General features: G+C 35.8%; 1 protein-coding gene across 1 annotated transcript in view; it reads right to left on the reverse strand.

Annotated features, from left to right (window-relative positions):
* Positions 1-24,373, reverse strand: part of LOC140439733 (ribonuclease H-like) — a 420,401-nt gene that overhangs the window by 169,398 nt on the left and 226,630 nt on the right. The window contains exon 4 of the mRNA XM_072529860.1: positions 14,397-14,488. Coding sequence (XP_072385961.1) covers positions 14,397-14,488 — 92 coding nt within the window. The remainder of the gene's footprint in view (positions 1-14,396; positions 14,489-24,373) is intronic.

Here is a 24,373-nt window from a genome sequence, read left to right on the forward strand (position 1 = left end):
CGCGGGCGCGAATCTTCTTCATTAACTCCCTCCATATAAAATGTTTCGTTTATATACAAAAACTGCCGTTATCTCGAAAAGTCGACAATCCTCTCTACTAGACTGGGCGGCGAAAACGGTATGGGCAAAATGGATTTCCCATCGACTCGCCTCGAACTTTGTTTTTATAACATCGTGTGTCAGGTATTCATGACCTGGATAATACTCGAATAAATAAGGATATTAGTAATAAACATGTTTACAGGTTTTTAATATGACTCATATTTTTACGTAACAATATTCTATTAGGTTACTTATTGTGGGATCTCGTAATGAGTGGAAATATAACTATCGACAATAATACCATACAACAAACAGACACTTACAAATATCTGGGACACGAGATCAAAATAAACAGAGACAATCAAACAAATGAAATACAGAGGCGAATAGGCCTGACATGGGCAGCATTTGGCAAACTAAGCCATATTCTAAAAAGTTCAATTCCCATGTGTCTCAAGCGAAAAGTTTATAACCAATGTGTTTTGCCTGTACAAACTTATGGAGCAGAGACTTTAACACTCACGCAGAAATCTGCGAATAAACTAAGAGTTACACAACGAGCCATGGAACGTGCAATGCTGAATGTGAGCCTCCGAGACCACATAACAAACCGACAAATCAGGCAAAGATCAGGAGTTCAAGACGTCATCGAAAGAACCACGAGACTTAAGTGGAACTGGGCAGGACACTTAGCCAGAACACAAGATGGACGATGGACAAGACGAATTATGGAATGGAGGCCCAGAAATTATAAAAGAAGCCGAGGACGACCACCGACTAGATGGACCGATGACATAAAAAGAGTAGCGGGAAACTGGCTACAAGCGGCCCAGTGTAGAGAACACTGGAAAGAACTGAGGGAGGCCTATGTCCAGCAGTGGACGGGATTGGCTGATTGATGATGATTGTGGGATTTTGCTTATATTTGATATAAGTTAATTTTCTGCGTCGGGCTGTTCCCTGGCACGTTTTGTCCCACCAAGGATTTGGAATGTGATGTTTGTTGGTAATATTCGTGTATTGTGGTATTGCTGTATTGGCTGAGAAGTACAAGTTTTCAATTAGATCACCATACGTCCTGGGTTGGTTTAGAGATGTAAAGACTGATGAATACAAATTCCAATCTGCTTTGTTGAAATTCCAGATTTTGTGTAGTCTCTTGGTTGCTTTTCCCTTTGGGTGATAAATTGAAAAGATAATTGGTAGGTGGTTTGATCCGTGGAGATCTTGTAAAACATTCCAATTCAGTAGCGCTATAATATCTTGAGTACAAATTGTGAGGTCTATTGCAGATGCTCGTAAATGTGTGGTTAAAGGAACAAGAGTGGGTGAACCGTCATTTAGAAATACTGGATTACACTGCTCGATAGCATCCAACAATGATTTACCGAATGTGGCATCAACTTCATAGCCCCATGCGACCTTGTGCGCGTTAAAGTCATCTCCCAAAATAAAGGGTTTTGGTATAATTTTAAAAAAGGATAGCCATTGCTGTCTTGTAGTTTTGTTTTTCGGTTCATTATATAGAGATACAAGATGAATGATTTTATTTGTTGATGGTAGTTTAAAGTAAATACATGTTTATGTAATAGGGATATTTATGTTAAATCTAATTTCTTGACATTTAATATTTGTTTTCAATAAAATAGCTGACCCACCATATCCATCTATACGATCTGTTCTAAAGCAATTAAAGTTTTTAAAGTTATAATACAAACCAGGCTTAAACCATGTCTCCGATAATAAGGCAATATGAATTTGATGGAGTAAAAATTCTAAATTTACTTTATTTGAGACTGCCGAACGACAGTTCCATTGCAAAACATTTAATTTTGAGTTTAGGTCTGCGAAGTTGATAACACATTTGGATTTACATGTTTACAAATTAGTTGGGATGATTTCTGATTTAGAAACATTAAAATTATTTGTTTGTTGTAGAGAATTAACAATTTTCATAACCAATTCTAAAATTACATTAATTATACTAGGATCTAGGACCTCTGACTGTCGATCTGTGATAATTGTTTTTTTGTATTGAGGGCTACTTAATATTCCTCCCGAAGTACTGGGGACATTAACCTGAGAAATAATCTCTTTTCTGATCTGTTCAGATGGATCAGGAGTATTTGGCCTTGGCCTTTTATTAGATTTATCTTTTAATTCGTTTGAGCTACTGTTATAAAGCAAATGGGAAGCAAATTGTTTTCTAGAGGAATTGACTTTTGGAATATTCTGAACAAAAGTAGAGGAAGAAGTAGATTGTAAATAGCTAGAAGAAGTGGGTTGAACCAGTAAGTCAAATGGATGGCTCGTATTGCTTTTATTTAAAATATCTGCATAGGAAGTTTTGGGAACCTGTTTATTGGCATCAAAAAAGTTTATGTTGGAAAAACTCATAGCTTCCTTAATTAATTTTTGTCTCTTAAACTCTGGACACACTGATAAATTTGTTGTATAATGATTTCCTTGGCAACTGAAACATTTTGGGATAAAGTCATTTATTTGGCATTCCTTTGTATTATGCGACTCTTGGCATTTACCACATCTTGGGCGACCTTTACACTGACTCCCGAAATGTCCATATCTGAGGCAATTAAAACATATTAAAACTTTTTGTGTATAGTGTTCAACCTCTTTAATAACTTTATTTATTGAAATATAACGCGGCAATATCTGAGATTTAAAGGAAACTATACACGATTTTGTGGGAACCGAAATTATTTTTTTTTTAATCATTTTCAATTAAATAAATATAAGGTTGAATGCTCGAATAAATGAGATTTGATCAAATAAAAGGCATATATCGAGCACAGTTTAATTTAATCTTGCCCAAGTACTTTCGATCCCTAGATCATCTTCAGGGGCATCTGAAATAAGCCAAGAAACGTTTTTTTTTATAACTAAAGAAATTGATTAACTTCGATAAAAACTCGAAGTTTATGGTTGATAAAGAGTTTTTATGTGATTAACGTTTATAGACTTACTTCGTCAATTGCGGCCTATCCGACAAGAACAAAATGTCATAAACATATAATTGTACATCACACTACACTACAAAAGGACAAACAAACACTTTAAAATTATTGAAGGAAAGCTACATTGCGTGCAGAAGCCGGAGACAGAATGGCTCCCGATCTAACGAAAATGTTGGGGTGACATGTAACAAATGACAGCTTTAATGAGCAGTCACAATCATAGATATGTGATCTGCACCTTTTAAAAATTCTATGAAACTAAGTATTGACCAAAAGTCCAACTGACACTACTATAGGAGGTCACTGATGAAATATAAAATTATATAGAACATTTTTTTAAGTTTGAGGGCAACTGAAGTCGACGTAAAGTAAAAATGTAAGAAAAAGACTAAACAATATCTTAGACAGTGGGTAGTTGACTACAATAAAATGGTCTACCAAGCACTATCTGTAATGTAGAAAGGAAGAAATCTGACTATGTAATTAAAATACTAAAAATTAAAATTCAAAATTGAAAGCAAAGTATATAAATGGTGTGTAATCCAAGTAGTTCAGTTGAACCCACAGTCAATGGTAGAACTATAAAATTAATATGGATGTGCTCAGTGCAGGAAGTCTAAACAGTCGAGCTGGGTCCCCTACGAGGTGAAGCTGTAATAAAGTTTTTAAAAATAGGTTTAAATTTATTACAATTTAAATTAATTTGAGTATTAAGACAGTGAGAGTTTCCATTTGTTTCCCTTGTAATCTCCAAATCTTCCAATAAATCCAACTCCATATAGTTTTTCTTTCTACTAATGTCATGTAAGATAGATGAACCAGTGTTGATGTTAAAATTGTGTTTACTGGATAATAAGTATTGGCCAAAACTTGAAGAGTTTGGTCTTTTCAAATGTTTTGAAACTCTAGTGGATAACTTTCTAATGGTTCTACCTACATAAGAGGCATCACAATCATCACATTTTAATTTGTAAATACCACTTTTGTCAAGTGTGTTCATCCTATCTTTGGTGTTGATTAAGAAGGAACCTAAGGTGTTGTGTGACTTGAAGGAAATTTTAATGTTATCAATTGTAGAAGTAAAAAGTTTAGATATTTTATTGGAAATGCTGCTAATGTAAGTGAAGGAGAAATATCTGGTGTTATTTGAAGCAGTAGGTTGAAGAAAACATTCTGATGAATATGCAAGCTTTTCTGCAATTTTTAGTTTAGTTCTATTTAGAAGCTTATAGATAATGTTAGGATCATAACCATTATTGAAAGCAATTTGTTTAAGAGTATTAAGTTCTGAATTAAAATTATCATTAGAAAGTGGAAATTTGAGTAACCTATGAATGTAACTGTTGAAAGCAGCCATTTTATGTTGGGTTGGATGATTAGATGTATCATGTATAACATGATCTGTTTGGGTAGGTTTTCTGTAAATATTGTACTCTAAAGAATCTTTATTACGGGATATAGTCGTATCCAAGAAGTTCAACTTTTTATCAGATTCTGGTTCCAGAGTAAAAGAGATGTTGGGATGGAGGTAATTAAGATCATCCAGAATCTGTAAAGCATCATCTTGGGTTCCCTGTATGAGAGCTATACAATCATCAACATACCTTGACCAAAAAACTATTTTGCTGTTGTTGTTAACAAACTTCTGTTCTAAGCTGTCTAAGAAAATATCAGCTAGAAAAGGTGATAATGGAGATCCCATTGCTAAACCTGTTGGTTGTTTATATATTTTTTGATTGAATTGAAAGAAGTCCTGATCCAGACAGAATTTAAGTATAGTTAAGATAGCATCTTTGTCTTTTGCCGATATGTTGCAATTGTCTAGAAGATTGTGTACTAAAGGTAATGTTTCATCTCTTAGTACAGAAGTAAACAAATTGGAAACATCAAAAGAAACTAAATAAAAACCCTCTTCTATCCTAATGTTATTTAAACGTTCTATTAGATCTAAAGAATTTTTAATGGAGAACTTAGGTTTAAAATTAGTGATAGACTGAATTGTGTTGTAAATAAACTCTGATAAAATAGAAACTGGAGTGTTACAAAAACTTACTACAGGCCTTATGGGACAATTGTGTTTATGGATTTTAGGAAGTCCATATAACCTAGGTGTTATAGGATTAGATACAGTTAACTTTCTGTTGTTATATTTAGTAATAGTGTCATTAAACAATTTAACCATTGCTTTTGTTTTATTAATAAAGGTGTTAAGTGGATTTTTTTCCAAAACTAAAAAACTGTTATCTGAAAGAAAAGATTCTACTTTCTCTATGTATTGAGTTTGTTCTAAGATTACAACACAATTACCCTTATCAGCCTTGCTGAGTACAAGAGAATCTCTATCAATTTTTTTTTTGTTTAATTAATTTTAACAAATCCTTTCGTTTTTTAAAATTATGGTGATTTCTATGAAAATTGCGTTTGTACTTACATTGTTGTTATTGAAGTAAGCTAATGCAAGAGTTTCTCAAATATTGTTTAGTATCAGCATTATTAGTCATACCTTATATTAGAGTATCCAGCTCTACTGCAAATCCTCCCAGCACTGAGTCACTTAACCTAAAATTCTGACAAGAAAACTTAAGGCCTAATCCTAAAAAATACAGTTCATCCTCTGAAAAGTTAGTGTTACTTAGATTTAAGACTCTAGGATGAAATTGGTGATCTGAAAACTTATTCACAAGTGTTGAGGTGCTTCTCTGTTGTTTTTGCAAAATCAAACGGTTTAATCTGTTGGTAAGACTTCTCTTCTTGGTGGATTGTAAGCGGGAGACCTCATCTTCTATGTTGTTAAAGGAGTCGTTGACAAGAAACCAAGGATGTTGTTGCAAAATTTGATCATAAGTAATTTTAAGATTGACATTAATATGGTGAAGTTTGGTATAGTGCTTCTTAAGTTCTCTTTTCAGGATCTTTTTCTCCAAAATCTGTTTTTCTTTATCAGGTACATTTTTTGATGTTTTGACCTTAGCAAAAGTAGGAGTGACTTGATGTGAAATGCACTGTCTAACGAACCAATGTTTCCAATTTGTTTACTTCTGTACCAAGAGATGAAACATTACCTTTAGTACACAATCTTCTAGACAATTGCAACATATCGGCAAAAGACAAAGATGCTATCTTAACTATACTTAAATTCTGTCTGGATCAGGACTTCTTTCAATTCAATCAAAAAATATATAAACAACCAACAGGTTTAGCAATGGGATCTCCATTATCACCTTTTCTAGCTGATATTTTCTTAGACAGCTTAGAACAGAAGTTTGTTAACAACAACAGCAAAATAATTTTTTGGTCAAGGTATGTTGATGATTGTATAGCTCTCATACAGGGAACCCAAGATGATGCTTTACAGATTCTGGATGATCTTAATAACCTCCATCCCAACATCTCTTTTACTCTGGAACCAGAATCTGATAAAAAGTTGAACTTCTTGGATATGACTATATCCCGTAATAAAGATTCTTTAGAGTACAATATTTAAAGAAAACCTACCCAAACAGATCATGTTATACATGATACATCTAATCATCCAACCCAACATAAAATGGCTGCTTTCAACAGTTACATTCATAGGTTACTCAAATTTTCACTTTCTAATGATAATTTTAATTCAGAACTTAATACTCTTAAACAAATTGCTTTCAATAATGGTTATGATCCTAACATTATCTATAAGCTTCTTAATAGAGCTAAACTAAAAATTGCAGAAAAGCTTGCATATTCATCACAATGTTTTCTTCAACCTACTGCTTCAAATAACACCAGATATTTCTCCTTCACTTACATTAGCAGCATTTCCAATAAAATATCTAAACTTTTTACTTCTACAATTGATAACATTAAAATTTCCTTCAAGTCACACAACACCTTAGGTTCCTTCTTAATCAACACGAAAGATAGGATGAACACACTTGACAAAAGTGGTATTTACAAAATAAAATGTGATGATTGTGATGCCTTCTTATGTAGGTAGAACCATTAGAAAGTTATCCACTAGAGTTTCAGAACATTTGAAAACACCAAACTCTTCAAGTTTTGGTCAACACTTATTATCCAGTAAACACAATTTTAACATCAACACTGGTTCATCTATCTTACATGACATTAGTAGAAAGAAAAACTATATGGAGTTGGATTTATTGGAAGATTTGGAGATTACAAGGGAAACAAATGGAAACTCTCACTGTCTTAATACTCAAATTAATTTAAATTGTACTAAATTTAAACCTATTTTTAAAAACTTTATTACAGCTTCACCTCGTAGGGGACCCAGCTCGACTGTTTAGACTTCCTGCACTGAGCACATCCATATTAATTTTATAGTTCTACCATTGACTGTGGGTTCAACTGAACTACTTGGATTACACACCATTTATATACTTTGCTTTCAATTTTGAATTTTAATTTTTAGTATTTTAATTACATAGTCAGATTTCTTCCTTTCTACATTACAGATAGTGCTTGGTAGACCATTTTATTGTAGTCAACTACCCACTGTCTAAGATATTGTTTAGTCTTTTTCTTGCATTCTTACTTTACGTCGACTTCAGTTGCCCTCAAACTAACACCCTAATTATTATAGACAGGTTTGAGTGTGAGATCTGGATTATTCAATCTACTTAAAAAAATATTCTATATAATTTTATATTTCATCAGTGACCTCCTATAGTAGTGTCAGTTGGACTTTTGGTCAATACTTAGTTTCATAGAATTTTTAAAAGGTGCAGATCATATATCTATGATTGTGACTGCTCATTCAAGCTGTCATTTGTCACATGTCACCCCAACATTTCCGTTAGATCGGGAGCCATTCTGTCTCCGGCTTCTGCACGCAATGTAGCTTTCCTTCAATAATTTTAAAGTGTTTGTTTGTCCTTTTGTAGTGTAGTGTGATGTACAATTATATGTTTATGACATTTTGTTCTTGTCGGATAGGCCGCAATTGACGAAGTAAGTCTATAAACGTTAATCACATAAAAACTCTTTATCAACCATAAACTTCGAGTTTTTATCGAAGTTAATCAATTTCTTTAGTTATAAAAAAACGTTTCTTGGCTTATTTCAGATGCCCCTGAAGATGATCTAGGGATCGAAAGTACTTGGGCAAGATTAAATTAAACTGTGCTCGATATATGCCTTTTATTTGATCAAAGTTCATTTTCAATTACTTCCTCTTTGCGTTTAATTCGCCGAACGTTTACAATTTCAAAGTTGCAATGACTATCATATTGTTTAATTTTTGATTTTACATATTCTTTAGAAAATTCTGTATCAATATCTCTAATTATCCCTTGTCGGAACAGAATGAATTTAGGTATATACAATTCTAAATTATTTGTAACAAATACTGATGAATTTTTTTGATTTATTAAATAATTTGCATTTTTGTAGTCTGTTAATTTAATCCTAATTCTATTACGACCTATAAAATCAATATTTGTAATTTTTGAGTCCAATTCAGGAAAAGCAGAAAGAATAATGTCACCAACTCTTAAAGCATTTAACTTATCGGTGAAAGATCCCGAGCAATTTTCTACGTAAACATGATATGCTCCGGTATCTTCATTTGTATATAAATAAACCTGTCTATTATTTACCTTCTTATTAACGTTAGAAACATTACCGTTTTTTTCCCAATGAATTAGACATTCAATTAGTACTTACATTCTGGTTCTCTTGTTTTTGTGAAATTGTTTCCATATTTGTAAATTCCATCATACCAATCTGATTTTCATCTTTATCATAAGAAGGGGGAGGGTCAGGGGGCTTGCTGCCCCCATTTAATTCACTCATCTTTATGAAAAAACACCTATAGTTTCCCCAAAATTAATTGTTTATCGCAAAACAACAAAACAAGTAGGAAAAAAGTTTTGTTATCGATACTATTAACGCCGATAATTTACACACGTCCGATCGATTTGAATTCTACAGAACAACTGAGTATGAACATTCATTTGAGGTAAAAAAACTTTCGATAGAAGACATACCCGATTCCCTATATGTATCAGCAAGAGGTGAAAGGAGAGATTAATAAAATGTTGGAAGATCAAATCATAGAGAGATATGACTCACCTTATATCAATCCAATCGTGATTAGTAAAGAAAAGCAGTGGAGAATTGAGGCTGTTTAGATGCCATAAATATTAACCCACTGTATCACATAACACACTGTATCACAATATAAGTCATCTTTAAACATTGAGGTCATTTTTGGAAGAATTACGGGTTCATACATATTTTCCAAAATTGATTTAAAGCATAGTTTTTGTTAGACACATTTAGCCGAAAAATGTAGAAACTATATCGCATTCTCAATCAATGGTATTGCATACCGTTTTAAGGTAGTCCATTTGGACTGCAAAGTGCTTGTGCAGCACTTGTAAGAGCTCTACATACCATTTTGAACCGACATGAGGATTTCATAGTCCATTACATTAATGATTTATTGATTTTTTCACAAGATAAACAGAATCATTAGAAACACATAAAAATAATTCTGGATTTGGATACAGCCGGATTAAAATTGAACATTGAAAAATGTCAATTTTTCCAAAAGGAAGTGATTTATTTAGGTTTTAAATTGGATATGAAAGGAATTAGTTTAGCCGAAGATCGAGTCAATCTCATCGACGAATACCCAAGACCAACAAACTTGAAAACATTGAGAGGTTTGATTTCTGATACAAGTCAAAAGGAAATATCTCTATGAAATTACTAAAGAAAGGGATAAAAGGAATTGGAAAGAAGAACAGGCAAATGCGTTCCAAATTTTTCAAAGAAGAATTTTCAAAATGAACAAAAATATATCACCCCATGTATAATCTACCATTCATACTTCCAACAGATGCATCCATCCAAAAATTTGCAGGAGTATTGTCGCAAATACAAAACGAACAAGAAGTACCAATATGTTTTATCTCTCGGGTGACCAAAACACATGAGAGAAAATATTGTGTGACAGAACTAGAGTTTGCCAGCGTACTATTTTGTGTAAATAAATTAAGGTTCTATCTGTTGGGCGCTAAATTCACAATCGAGACGGATCATGCAGCGTTGATCCACATCATGACGAATCGGTTGGTGAATAATCGGATACATAGAGGCAACTTGATATTGCAGGAATATGATTTTAAGTTCCGATACATTAAAGGAAAGGACAACATCATAGCAGACGCTCTCACATGAGATGAAGACATAGGAAAAAAGGAAGAAGTTACGTTGCATGTGGGATTAAACATCTTAACACAAGAGGAAGGTGTATTTTCTTTAAATGAGAGCAAACCAAGAAGACTTGGACGAAAGAGAAAGAAGAAGAGCAGAGAGGAAAAATGACATATTTTTCAAGAGAATAGACTAAAAGGAACTATATTTGGTGACCTAAACTTTGGCAGAGAAAATTATAAAAAAATTACATGAGGACAATGGATATATCGGCAGCAGGAAGGTTTGACTGGTTTTTCGAGAGAACTATATCTGCAGACAAGATTACCGCATGGATAAGGAGACTACCCTAAAGTGTGAAACTTGTCAAATATACAAAAGTAGAAATTTCAAGAAGATTATGAAGCAGAAGAACAAGCAGGATTTCGTACGGGTCGATCCACTATTGACCACATTTTCTCCTTAACCCAGATAATAGAAAAAAGATGGCAAGGAATCAAGAGATTCATATGTTGTTCGTCGATCTACGGTAAGCCTACGACAGCGTTCCACTGAAGAAGCTGTGGCAATCAATGGAAAGCACGAATATTAATATAGAATTAATAAAAGCCGTCAAAGTGCTATACAACCAACCAATAACAAAGATAAAAGCAGGGACACAAATAACAACAGGATTTATAACATCAAAAGGATTAAAGCAAGGATGTTGCTTGTCTCCCACTTTATTTAAAATATACCTCGAAAGTGCTTTAAAAAGATGGAAACAAAAATGCAGGACAATGGGGATACCGCTCACCAATACTATGGTATATACTCTTAACTTTGCAGACGATCAAGTAAGCTCAGTAATAATGGCTCAAGATTATGACGATTTAAACTATATGGCACGAAAATTAATTGAAGAGTATGATATATGGGGTCTAGAAGTAAATAAAAAGAAAACCGAATACCTGTGCATTGGAGCAGAACAAAAAGATCTCATATTAGACGATAACACTACGATAAAGCACTGCTGTGACTACAAATACCTAGGTATCACTATTTCACAAGATGGAACATTAGACAAAGCCATAAGAGAGAGAAATACGTCAGGGAGAAAAGCCATCACAATGTTAAACACCATTTTATGGGACCAATCCATCAGCAAAGAAAATAAAAAGAGGATATATGAGACTATAGTAAAAAGTATCACTTTATACAGCTGTGAGGTATGGCCACTGAAAGAAAGAACACTGTCAACGCTGAAAGCGACGGAAATGGATTTTTGGAGAAGAGCAGCAGGAAGATCTAGAAGAGAAAGGATTACCAACGAACGCATTAGAGAAATAATGGGAATCAAACGAACAATCACAGATGACCTAACAACAAAACAACTTATCTGGTTCGGGCACATACAAAGAATGGACGAACAACGAATGCCAAAGGAAATACTAAAGTGGCAACCAGAAGGAAGGAGAAAACGAGGTAGACCGAGAAAAAGTTGGAGCGAAGGAATAAATAAAGAACTGAGAGAGAGGGCCATAGAAGATCTATGGAACAACCGGTCTGTGGCGATTGGAAGTCGGAAAACGGCGGAGAACGTTATAAACCGACAAGTAGTAGTAGTAGTAGTAGTAGTAGAAATTTCAAGAATGAAAACATCGCAACAAATATTGTACCCCAGAACAAATTGGACATTGTAGCAATAGATATGTTAATTGATCTAATTATGATGACCCAAAGAAACAAACGGTTGATGGTTGATGTTTTTTCAAAATATGTAAAATTATATAGTTGTCGTACCACAAAAGAAGAAGAAATAATGAGAAAGATTGACAATTTTATAGCCACCGTAGGAGCACCGAGAAGAATTCTCCTAGACAATGCAACGTATTTCCGAAATGATCGTTTCAAGGAGTAGCTAAGAGAAAGGGCAATATAGACAAACTTTGTCAGCTTCAGACATGCTCAGAGCAATCCTTCTGAACGATTTATTCATAAAGTGACCAAATTTCCTCGCATTGAGACAAATGGGCAATATCGACGATGGGATAGGAAAGTAGAGGAAATAGGGAATTGTGTAAACACCATCCCGAATACGGTAACAAAGAGACCCCGGAATACATCATGAAAGGGGTAATGCCGAGAAGACCATGGGAAGATCCAGAGCCGAGAGAATACCAACAGGTGTTGGAAACGGTGCCGAGGAGGCTGCGAAGAAGCAATGAGAAATATATATGCCAGGATAGAAATAGAAGACGAAGACCAGTAACTTTCCAGAGGGGCGAGAAGGTGCTATTAAGGGTATTACAAGTGTCGAATCTCACAAATGATAGTTGTGCAAAGTTAATGCCTTTTTTCGAGGGTCCTTACATAGTGAATAACGAAAATGGAATAAATAGCTATGTTATGAGACATGTTGAATCCGAAAAGATCAGAGGAGTGTACAACATTCACGATGTATACAAATATTACGAGTCATCATCATCATCAGTGGCATTACAGCTCGTTATGAGCCAAAGCCTTCTTCAGAACAATCTTCCATTCGCCCCTGTCTCTGGCAACTCTTCTCCATGTTTTAACTCCGATAGATTTTAGATCATCCTCTATGTTATCTTGATACCTAAGTTTTGGTCTTCCTCTGGCTCGTCTTTGGGGCTGAGGATCCTTTGTCTTTGTGTACAACTTCGATACCGTTTTCACATTCTTAGTTGCAATTGTTAAGCCACTAACATTTTTAAAAATGTTTATTAGCTTAGGTGTGAGAACTGGAATATAGGGTAGGTAACCATACGTTATTTTAGATTGTGGTAGCTCTGATGTGTTGTGTAGCCTCATTATTATGAAAACTTTGGTTGTCAGAAAATTGCAAAGGAAAAGGAGAACCAAAAATGAGTTTATTCAACAGCCCTGTGGGATAGGAGTTCTCTTGTAGTATAGATCTCAACTTTTTTAGTCCCTTGTCCCTGAACTCGATGTGTGATAAGTTGATAACCCTAGTTTTAAGAGCCAAAACCAAATTTGTTTTCATATTAGATGGATGTTGAGAATAAAAGTTTATGAAACGATTACTAAAACAAGTTTTACGAAACCACTCCGTCCTTAGCATGCCATCACTGCCACGATGTATAAGCATGTCTAAAAAAGGAACCATATTATCAGCCTCTCTCTCAACCGTAAACTTTAAGTGTTCACACTGGGCGTTAAAGGTGTTTAAAACATCAGTTACTTTATTTTCAGAGACCGATAAGATCAAATCATCTACATATCGTTTGATAAAAGGTATGTGAAAAGGTATCTTTTCTTTACACGTTCTTATAAGTTCATCCAAAACAAAGTTACATAGTATGGGGGATATTTTGCTGCCCGTTGGAGTCCAAAGATTTGTTTAAAAAAATTACCATTGAACAAAAAGATGTTTTTTGTTCAATGAAGTTACTGTCTCGTAAGGGTTTTTTTTATTATTTGTTTTGTATACTGAAAAAAAAACCCTTACAAGACAGTAACTTCATTCCCATTCTTCTTTCCATTTTTTTTTGTTTGTTTGTTTTTGAAATATAAAGAAAAAACGGAATCCTTTTTTAAAAAAGGTCTGTTCCCGTTCCGCTCGCTAATTCCCTCAATAATGGTACCTCCTCCCTGCATTCCAAAGAAACACATGGACGACAATAAGCCACATGTGAAAATTATGACATCCTAGAGCTGATAGAAAACAATCGAAAAGATTAGTGTGGTTTGACTCTCGAAAGAGCTTAAACCAACATTCAAATGAAGCCATCGGTTAAAATTAAATGAACAATAGTGTTCTTACAGTTTTTCTTGTATTTTTTTTTTTCGTTTCTCTCGTTTAGTTGTTAATCTTTAATTTTAAGTTTTCGTAGAGTTTTCATAACATCTAAAAAAACCTACAAATTGTTTTTGTATGTAAGTATGAACCCTGTTGGTTATTTACTTATATTCTAAAATCTCTTTTATTTGTAGTGAACTGATGATGCTTTTAAAAATAAAAGCGAAACGTATTCGAATAAATCAATAAAGTAGTTGACGACTTTCATTTGCTACTTATTGACCGATAAAACCTCTGCTATTCAACCATTGAATATATTTTAAATTTAATCAACGGTCGTATTTTTTTGCTATATATATATATATATATATATATATATATATATTAGAATGAAGGGTAAGAAAACCGTTTACAGTTATATATCTTCAACAATAAAAAAATATATTTACCTTGTGTTTCCAAAACATTTAAAGCTTGAATGCAGGCTTGTATTTCTGCTGTATTATTCGTCGCTTTACCTTTAACAGGCTGTGATATATTTCTAAAAATAAAGATTGAGAATATAAAATTTAATAATTAGTATTTTATCTTTATTCTACATTATTTTATTGATATAATATATATATATATATATATATATATATATATATATATATATATATATATATATATATATGTATATATATATATATATATATATATATATATATATATATATATATATATATATATATACACTACTGCCCAAAATTAAAGCACCACTTTAAATGTACCATAAGTTTGAAGCTATTTTTCTTATAAATGGATGATTAGATTCTGATTTTTTTTTTCATATTATAGGTCTATTTCTAATAAATCACTGTTTTAATGTTTCCCGAAAAATATTACCGTTTTACACGTATACCGGGTGTATAACTAAAGTTGTGTTTTTTCATTGTATTTTGAAACACACTGTGGAATTTGTTAGAAAGAAACGGTAATCTTATTAATATTTTAAGATAGCTCCATCCTTTCTCAAGATTTGCGTAAAAAAAATTATCTCGATACATCTATTATCAAAGATTATACCGAACTTTAAATGTAACAAGTTTTTCTTCTTCTTCTTCTTAGCCTTCTGTCGTCCATGTTTGGACATAGGCCTCTCCCAACTCCTTCCATCGGTCTCTATCCTGAGCAACATATTTCCAATTTGTTCCAGCTATTCTTTTAATGTCATCCACCCATTTCATCTGTGGTCTTCCTCGTGGTCGTTAACTTTCGTAAGGTCTCCAATGTTGTATTGTAGTATTCCAACGTTGGTCGTTTTGTCTAGCAGTGTGGCCCGCGAAGCTCCATTTAAGTTTGGCAATTTTTGTTGCAATGTCCTCGACTTTTGTTTTGGATCTTACCCAGTCGTTCTTCTTTGTGGCTAGTTTATTCATGTTTGTCTTGGTTAGGGTCCAGGTTTGACATCCATATGTCATGATAGGAAGGATGCATTGGTTGAACACTTTGCACCTCAAGTATTGGGGTAGTTTCCGGTTCTTAAGTATCAAACTAAGTTTTCCAAATCCTAGATACAGGTGCAACAAGAACTATTGCACGGCCAGAAGTAGTACGAGGCCATCTTGAATTACCGCCTGCAACAGTAAAGCTTAGAACAGCAACTGGTGAGATAATTAATACATATGGCCAGGCTAATATGTCAGTATCTATTGGCCAGACCACAGTGAAACATACAGTATTAATTGCAGAGATCTCCGATGAGTTCATATTGGAGATGGATTTACTAAGGAAAGTTGGGGCTCTATTGAATGTCAAAGATGGAGTCCTCGAGATCAGTGGTGAAAAGTTGCAATTTCATGAAGACAAAGAGGATGTTATCAGCTTAATAACTGCTTATGACGTAACAATACCCGGTAATAGTGAGAAAATTTTGATGAGCAGACCTGATGGTTACTTCCGAGATGGAAGTCGAAGATGTGAACAATGCCGAGTTCCTAACGGCAAAAGCTCTGGTGAGAATTCGAGATGTCGTTCCTGTAAGAGTTATGAATTTAAAGGGAATTGCTATTAAGTTAAGTAAAAGAACTTTGATCGGACAGTGTGTTCCCGTGGCTTCGATTTGTTCCATGAATACTAATGAAAAACCGTCGAAATCTAAGTATCCAAAGGAGCTTGATGAGACGATGATTAAAACGTGCCAAGATCTTGATGATGAACGAACTAAAAAAGTGAAGTCTATGCCGATAGAATTGCAAGATGTTTTTGCCATTGAAAAGAAGGATAATGGCAAAACAAGCATAGTAAAGCATAAAATTAATACCGGAGACGCTCAGCAACAAGCTAGACGACTTCCATTTACGAAAAGAGATGAAGCAGAAGACATCATCAAAGATATGAACAAACAAGGGGTAATTAAACCATCAAACAATCCATGGACATCACCAGTAGTGCTAGTAAAGAATAAAGATGGTTCAATACGTTTTTGTATTGACTACCGACAGGTCAATGCGGTAACTAAAAAAGATAGTTATCCTTTGCCCAGAATAGACGATACTTTGGATACACTCTCTGGTTCTCGTTGGTTCTCCACACTCGATCTGAAAAGTGGGTATTGGCAAGCAGACATGGAGCCAGCTGATCGTGAAAAAACCTCATTCTCGATAGGATCAGGGCTTTGGCAGTTCACAGTTATATTTTTTGGTTTATGTAATGCCCCGGCCACATTTGAAAGATTAACGGAGGCAGTTTTAAGAGGTCTAACATGGAAAACATGCCTGGTTTATTTGGATGATGTAATTGTAGTTGAAAGATCCTTCGATGAACATGCCAATAATCTGACGGAAGTCTTTCAACGATTACGGGCAGCGAACTTGAAGTTAAGTCCAAAGAAATGTCACTTGTTTCAACGAGAAGTGAAGTACTTGGGATATATTGTAGCAAAAAATTAAGGATTGGCCAGTACCAAGAGATAAACACGAAATTGGAAGTTTTCTTGGCCAATGTACATATTACCGACGTTTTGTTAAAGCATTTGCCAACATCTCCAAGCCATTAACAAGTTGACAGAAGAAGGCAAAGAATATACATGGAGCGAAGAGTGTCAAAGAGCTTTCGAACACTTATAAATGGCTCTGACCAGCGCACCGATTTTAAGCTACCCTAGACAGGCAGGAAAATTTGTGTTGGACACCGATGCAAGCAACAGTGCAATAGGAGCTGTTTTTTCCAAAATCCAAGATGGGCAGGAGAAAGTCATCGCTTACTTTAGCAAAGTCTTGTCAAAACCAGAAAGAAACTGTTACGTTATCAGGAGAGAATTGCTAGGCATAGTAAAGGCTTCCCACTAAATGGAATTGCCTAGTGCTAAAAGATGATCTTCTGTATAGAACCTTTAAGAACGATGATGGTACAGAATCTAAGCCTCATTTGATTGTACCTAAAAGTAAAGTGTCAGAAGTATTGCGTCAGTTGCATGAAGGTGCATCAGATGAGCACTTTGGTATCACGAAGACTTGTACTTGTTAAAGAATTCTTTAGCCGATTTGGTGTTCCCTTGGAGATCCACTCCGACCAAGGCCGAAACTTCGAGTCAACCCTTTTCCAAAACGTTTGTAAATTGATTGGTGTCAATAAGAACAGAACGACACCCCTGCATCCTCAATCAGATAGAATGGTCGAGAGGATGAACCGAACGATGGGTAAACACCTGTCCAAAGGTTGTATCAGAACATCAAAGAGATTGGGACCAGCACATTCATTTATTCCTAATGGCCTACCGCTCGGCCGTGAATGAAACTACAGGCCAGACTCCAACCTGCCTGATGTTAGGTCGTGAAGTTCGTTTGCCCTGCGACCTAGAGTTTGGCTGCAGACCTTCCGAAGAACATGTTGCAAGCGAAGATTATGTCGACAGCCTGAAGTTAAGAATGAACAACATCCATGAACTTGCCCGACAACACATCCAGTTAGCCAGTGACATAATGAAAGATCAATATGATTCTCGATGCAAGAATGAAAGCTATGAAGTAGGTGATCTTGTTTGGCTTTATAATCCACAACGTCGTCGAGGCTTGTCTCCTAAATGGCAAAGACAATGGGAAGGTCCGTATGAAATTAAAAAGAGAATAAACGACGTAATATACCGAATTACGAAGTTGCCGAAAGGTAAACTAAAAGTAGTTCACATAAATCGTCTTGCACCTTATGCTGGCTCAAATGAAACAGAAGAAGCCCGAACCCTGCAATATGAGATAAAGATGACCGGCGACCAAGCTTTAATGAATTTATGTCAGATTACGCAGAGAGAAAGAGTGCTAGATTCGGCGTGACCACAGAAGTTCAGCAGGATTTTTTTTAGTGTTCCACATAACGTCTCTCTAGCCCACTGTGTTGCCCAAGATCTTGAGATGACCAAAGGAATCTCATCCGTATTTTATAAGAAATTCGGTCGTTTGGAGGAGTTAAAAAACCAGTAGCCTAAAGTTGGAAGAGTACTGAGATTAGAAGTGCTTGAAGTGATCTTCCGAGAAACCGGCGTAAGAATTACTGTGTGTTGCATTAACCCGATGAGATCGTATCCTTCAAAGTCAGTATACTGTTATTTCTTTCTAAAGGGTTCATGCAGAGCTGGAGAGTCCTGTAGATTCCGCCATCCTGGGCCTACATATAGAGTTGCTGATCGGGACGCTCACATTTAAGAGGGGAGCAGTGTTACGAACATCCCATGTAACGGTGGCATCTCGAAAACGCTTCGAGAACCTTCGCGATGTATCGAGTGCGAGAGAGAACAACCGGTCACGTAGGCGAATTAGAGGTGGGACTCCTTTGGATTATTCTAGAATAATCCAAATATTTCATCAGTGACCTCCTATAGTAGTGTCAGTTGGACTTTTGGTCAATACTTAGTTTCATAGAATTGTAAAAGGTGCAGATCACATATCTATGATTGTGACTGCTCATCCAAGTTGTCATTTGTCACATGTCACCCCAACATTTCCGTTAGATCAGGAGCCATTCTGTCTCCGACTTCTTCAAGCAATGTAGCCTTCCTTAAATTATTTTAAAGTGTTTGTTTGTCTATTTGTAGTGTAGTGTAATGTACAATTATATGTTTATGACATCTTGTTCTTGCCGGATAGGCCACAATTGACGAAGTAAGTCTATAAACGTTAATCATATAAAAAACCTTTTTTCAACCATAAAACTTCGAGTTTTTATCGAAGTTAATCAATTTCTTTGGTTATAAAAAAACGTTTCTTGGCTTATTTCAGATGCCCCTGAAGATGATCTAGGGATCGAAAGTACTTGGGCAAGATTTAATTAAACTGTGCTCGATATATGCCTTTTATCTGATCAAAGTTCATTTATTCGAGCATTCAACCTTATATTTATTTAATAATACATTTGGTATATATATGTAACTGTAAACTTATAACTGTAAACGGGTATAAGAGGGGACCCGTTTGGGTATTACCTGCTAAAAAATACTTTATATTTTTAATTTTTTAAATATAAAATATGAATCATATATTTATCGTAACATTGCCCCCCTCTTAAAAGATGGTTCCTCCTGGAACCTTGTCGGGACTGGAACTGGAACGGTATGCTGGTATCGGCAACTGGACCCTCTTTTACAAGTTCCAGTTGTATAAAAATTTCAAGGGATGGTTTTCTCTCAGCACCAGTAACTATGCGGATTGCAACAGACTAACACCTGGACTTCGGTGTCTTTAAAGATCTCCTCCACCGTACTTCGGATAACCCTCCAATCTAATTGGCGGCACTCTAACTTTGGCTTGACTAACTTTTGCACGTCGGACTCTAGTACGTGCTCTCTCAATTGAAGTAAGGCTTCCCATACATCTCGGTAGGTAAGTTGGTCACGGGCAGTGTCTTTTGTTACCAGGTAAAAAAGGTAACGTGATGCATCTTGGAGTTTCAAGGCTTTCCCGGGAGCTGGCACTTGGCATTGAAGTTCTGCAACTCGAGCGAACTTCCTTCGAAAGACGGATGCTAACCCTGGTGCGTCTTTGATACTGGCCGGGATGGTAAGGGCCAGTGAGTAGTCATCGGGAAGCGCGAGTAGATCTTGCTTTTCTTCAGTGGTAACACCATGTCTTGCTTTACCGGTGCCTCCATACACCCTCATGAATTCCTTAAACGTGAGGTCAGACACATCTTGGACTTGGTTTACTTACACTTCTTCATCTACGTCGTGGTCACCTTCGAAGACGCCAGCCGGTTATGGTGTACTATATCGGCTTTCCCCTCGGAATCTTGCTTATTCAGTAGATGACATCGTTGATCTTCTCCACAATGAGGTATGGACCTTCCCAAAACTGCTGCAACTTGGAAGAACAACCTTTTCGCTTTTTGGGATTAAAGAGCCAGACTTTGTCGTTTTTCTTAAAGCACCCCTTTTCGGCTTGCGTATCGTATAGTTTCTTCATTCGCTCGCTAGCGATCTAAAGATGGGAACGGACCAACTCGTGTACATCGTCCATTCTTCTTCGTAATTAAATCACATAATCTTCACCTGCTACATCTTCTTCAGGTCGACACCCAAACTCTAGATCACACGGTAGTCGCATCTCGCGTCCGAATAGGACTCTGGCTGGTGTCTGGCCTGTTGATACGTTAACAGCAGATCTGTAGGCCATTGTGAAGAAAGGAAGATATTGGTCCCAGTCTCACTAATGATCGATGATGATGAACGAATGATATTCATTTGTTCTACGATACCTTCCGATTGCGGATGATAGTTCCTTCCTTGGTCACTATGGATCTCCAAAGGCACTCCAGATAGGCTGATATATTCTTGGATCAACTTATCTGCAACAATGGCGGCCTTCTGGTCTAGAAGTGCGTAAATCTCGACCCACTTGGTGAAGCAATCCATTACTACCAACATGTACTTGCCTCCATTTTCACTTTCTGGAAATGGGCCAGCGATGTCCAAAGCTATTCTTTCTAATGGGCTTCCAACATTATATTATCTTATAGGAGCTCTCCTTTTTCGGTGAGGCCCGTTACTCGTAGCACAAATAGTAAATTTCTTACCAGTCCTTTACGTCGTCGGAACTGTTCATCCAATGGTTTTCTTTACAGCGAAATGCCCTCCTGATGGACTGTCGTGTAACTGACGAAGTACTTCCGCTATTCCGCTCTTTGGGATCACCAACTGTCTTCTCTTCTCTGAACCGTCATAATTTTCCACTACTCGTTTGGGCAAGCTATCTTCCATGATAAATGAGTCCCACTGGGCCCAATACGTCTTAACTACTGAGCATAGGTTTGATATTTCTTGCGAAGGTGGTCGACGGTTTTCCTCTTTCCATTTTAGATTTTTTATATAACTGGATCTCTCTCTTGTTCTTCCCTTATCTTAGTAGGCGTCCAATCGTGCTGCTTCCTTGGGTTCCGTTTTATTGCAGTGGGAACACTCTGCTGGGCATGGTCTTCTGGAAAGAGAATCAGCGTTTCTGTGGCTAACTCCGGCTCGGTGCTCAATCTTGAAATGGTATTCTTGGAGTCGTTCAATCCATCTGACTATCTGACCTTCTGGATTCTTAAACTGAATCAACCACTTAAGGGCGGCATGGTCGGTTCGGATTAAAAACTTCCTTCCATAGAGGTATTGATAGAAGTGCTCTACTGATTTCACTACTGCTAGAAGTTCTCTTCTCGTGACGCAATAATTCCGCTCAGGTTTTGAAAGAACTTTACTTAAATATCCAAGGACTCGTTCCTGTCCTCCTTGAATCTGAGATAGCACTCCTCCTATTCCCAAATTACTTGCATCTGTATCCAACATGAACTGTCCTTCTGGCAGTGGATATCCTAAAATTGGTGCTGTGATTAAATGCTTTTTTAAGGTCTCAAAGGCATTTTGGCAGTCAGTATCCCAGCGGTAATCTCTTGCTTCCTCTGTAAGTCGCGTTAATGGCTTAGCGATATCTGCAAACTTCTTAATAAACCTCCAATAGTAAGTACATAGTCCAAGAAAACTTCTCACTTGATGTTTGTCCGTTGGTTCTAGCCATTTCTTAATGGAATCGATTTTTCCCTTATCCACGGCACTCCTTCTTTACTGACTATATGACCCAGATAATTGACTTTAGCTTGAAATAGCTGGCACTTCTTGCGGTTTAACATCAATTGGGCAGCTTTAAGTCTATTAAAAACGTTTTCTAAATTCTTCAGATGATCTTCAAATGTCTCCCCCAAGACGATTATGTCATCTAGATAAACCAGGCATGTTTTCCAAGATAATCCTCTCAACATATTTTCCATAAGCCTCTCAAATGTCGCAGGAGCATTACAGAGTCCAAATGGCATAACGTTGAATTGCCACAATCCAGATGCTGTGGTGAAGGCTGTCTTCTCTTTATCTACTGGGTCCATTTCTACCTGCCAGTATCCAGACTTCAAATCACAAAGTAGAAAACAATTTACTTCCAGCCAATGTGTCGTCGATCGGAGGCAGAGGATAACTATCTTTCTTGGTAACGTTGTTCAGCAAACCGTAATCCACACAGAACCTCGACGTTCCGTCTTTCTTTTTAACCAGGACAACCGGAGAGACTAATGGGCTCGTAGAAGGTTCTATCACCCCGTCTTTCTTCATTTCCTGAACAATCGTTTCAGCTTTCTCTCTTTTCGCCTGTGGTAATCGTCGAGCTGTTTGACGAATTGGCTTGCACTACCAGTATCAATTTTATGCTTAACAACGGTAGTTCTTCCCGTCTTTTCTCCTTTCGGTACGAAAATATCACGATACTGCCGAAGAAATTCCTTTAATTTCCTTTTCTCCATCTGATTTAGAGACTACCCAGCAACTGCAACCATTTGGTCGAATTTGTCGTTGGAATTATCGGATGTTGTCGTCTGACGGATTATGGATGTCACAGGCTCACAAGTTCCTACTTTCGTCTCTTTCTTGATGGTTACTGAATAGTCATTGACATTGATAAGTCTCACAGGTATTTCTTTAGCCGAAGTCACCAATTCCTTTTTAATTATGATTCCTCGGCCAACTTCGTCGCCATGGTTTCAAGGCTCCATCATAACAGGTGTCCTTTCGTCTACAATTCCCTGTAACCGTGCTACTATGATCGTTTCACTTCTCGCAGGCACGACTGTATCTTCTTTAACGGCTGCTTCCACATAGTTGTCATCATGGGGATGAAGAAATACCTCCTCGTTGCCAACTTTTATTACCTTATTCTTAAAATCCAATTGGAATCCATGCATATTCATTACGTCCATTCAGTCAGTAACTATAACAGCATGGACGAACTTTTCTGCTCCAATTCCTAATTGTACCCGGATTTCTCCATGAATGTTGGCATTTTCACTATTTATTTACTATTCCAATTCTGACACCAATTGTACTGAGTTTATTAGTCTAATTTATTAACTTTATTTATTATTAAAATGTTCTAACACTTAGTTTATTTAAAGTCTTTATTTAATTTATATATATAATATTCTTACACTTATCACAACTACTTTAATTTATATTATTTATTTACAATATTTACTAGACTGGATATTATTTTCAGACTGGCTTCAACAATTAAAATTCCGCTATATATATATATATATATATATATATATATATATATATATATATATATATATATATATATATATATATATATATATCTACGGCATAAAGTGGACTCCGCCCATGTTAAAATGCAGGTTTAATTGAGCTCCGTGGTCAAGTGGATACCGATATACGGAGCTCACTTGACCATTCCATAATATTGGTTCTGTCGATTCATCAACATGTAGAGTTTAATAATTTGTAAAAATTTTTTGGAGCCCGTAAATACCCCTGTATCATAAATGTATATCGTTTAGTTCACTTGTATATATTATAGGGGTCGTTCAGATCTTCTTCATTGTATATTTCAACCATACGTTTATCGGTTTAAGTAAGCTCTGAGAGTTTGGCAACTGTGCGATTATACCATATATTTTCAACATATACCCTGAACGATTTCTATGGGCTCCTTATTTTTATCTACTGTTTGCAGACAGTGTAATGTCATACGCATTACACTGTGTAACAGGGGATATCGTATTACCTGGTATAACTACGTACTAAAAGGTAACTGGTTCTTTAAAAAACAGGTATATAGATACAAAAGGATTTGGGCTTATTATTTAATGGAATGTTCGCTTGCATAGAAAATTTTATTTTTTCTGCATTGTTAAAAATAATGTTTTTTATTTAATATAATTTTATTAGTTCAATGCTGAACTCGATGTTTTTTTTAATTACAGAAATTTTGTAATATATTTTGTTTACGTGAGTATGTCTTTGTACGTTTTATGTAAGCATCCGATTAATAAAAACTACTTTTATTTTATCCAATCTTCTGCAATATCTTGTATAAAGCTTTTTTATTATTTTAGTTATGGTCTTATTTGT

Source organism: Diabrotica undecimpunctata, chromosome 4, assembly GCF_040954645.1.
Source record: "Diabrotica undecimpunctata isolate CICGRU chromosome 4, icDiaUnde3, whole genome shotgun sequence".
In the NCBI taxonomy this organism is placed as follows: Eukaryota; Metazoa; Arthropoda; class Insecta; order Coleoptera; family Chrysomelidae; genus Diabrotica; species Diabrotica undecimpunctata.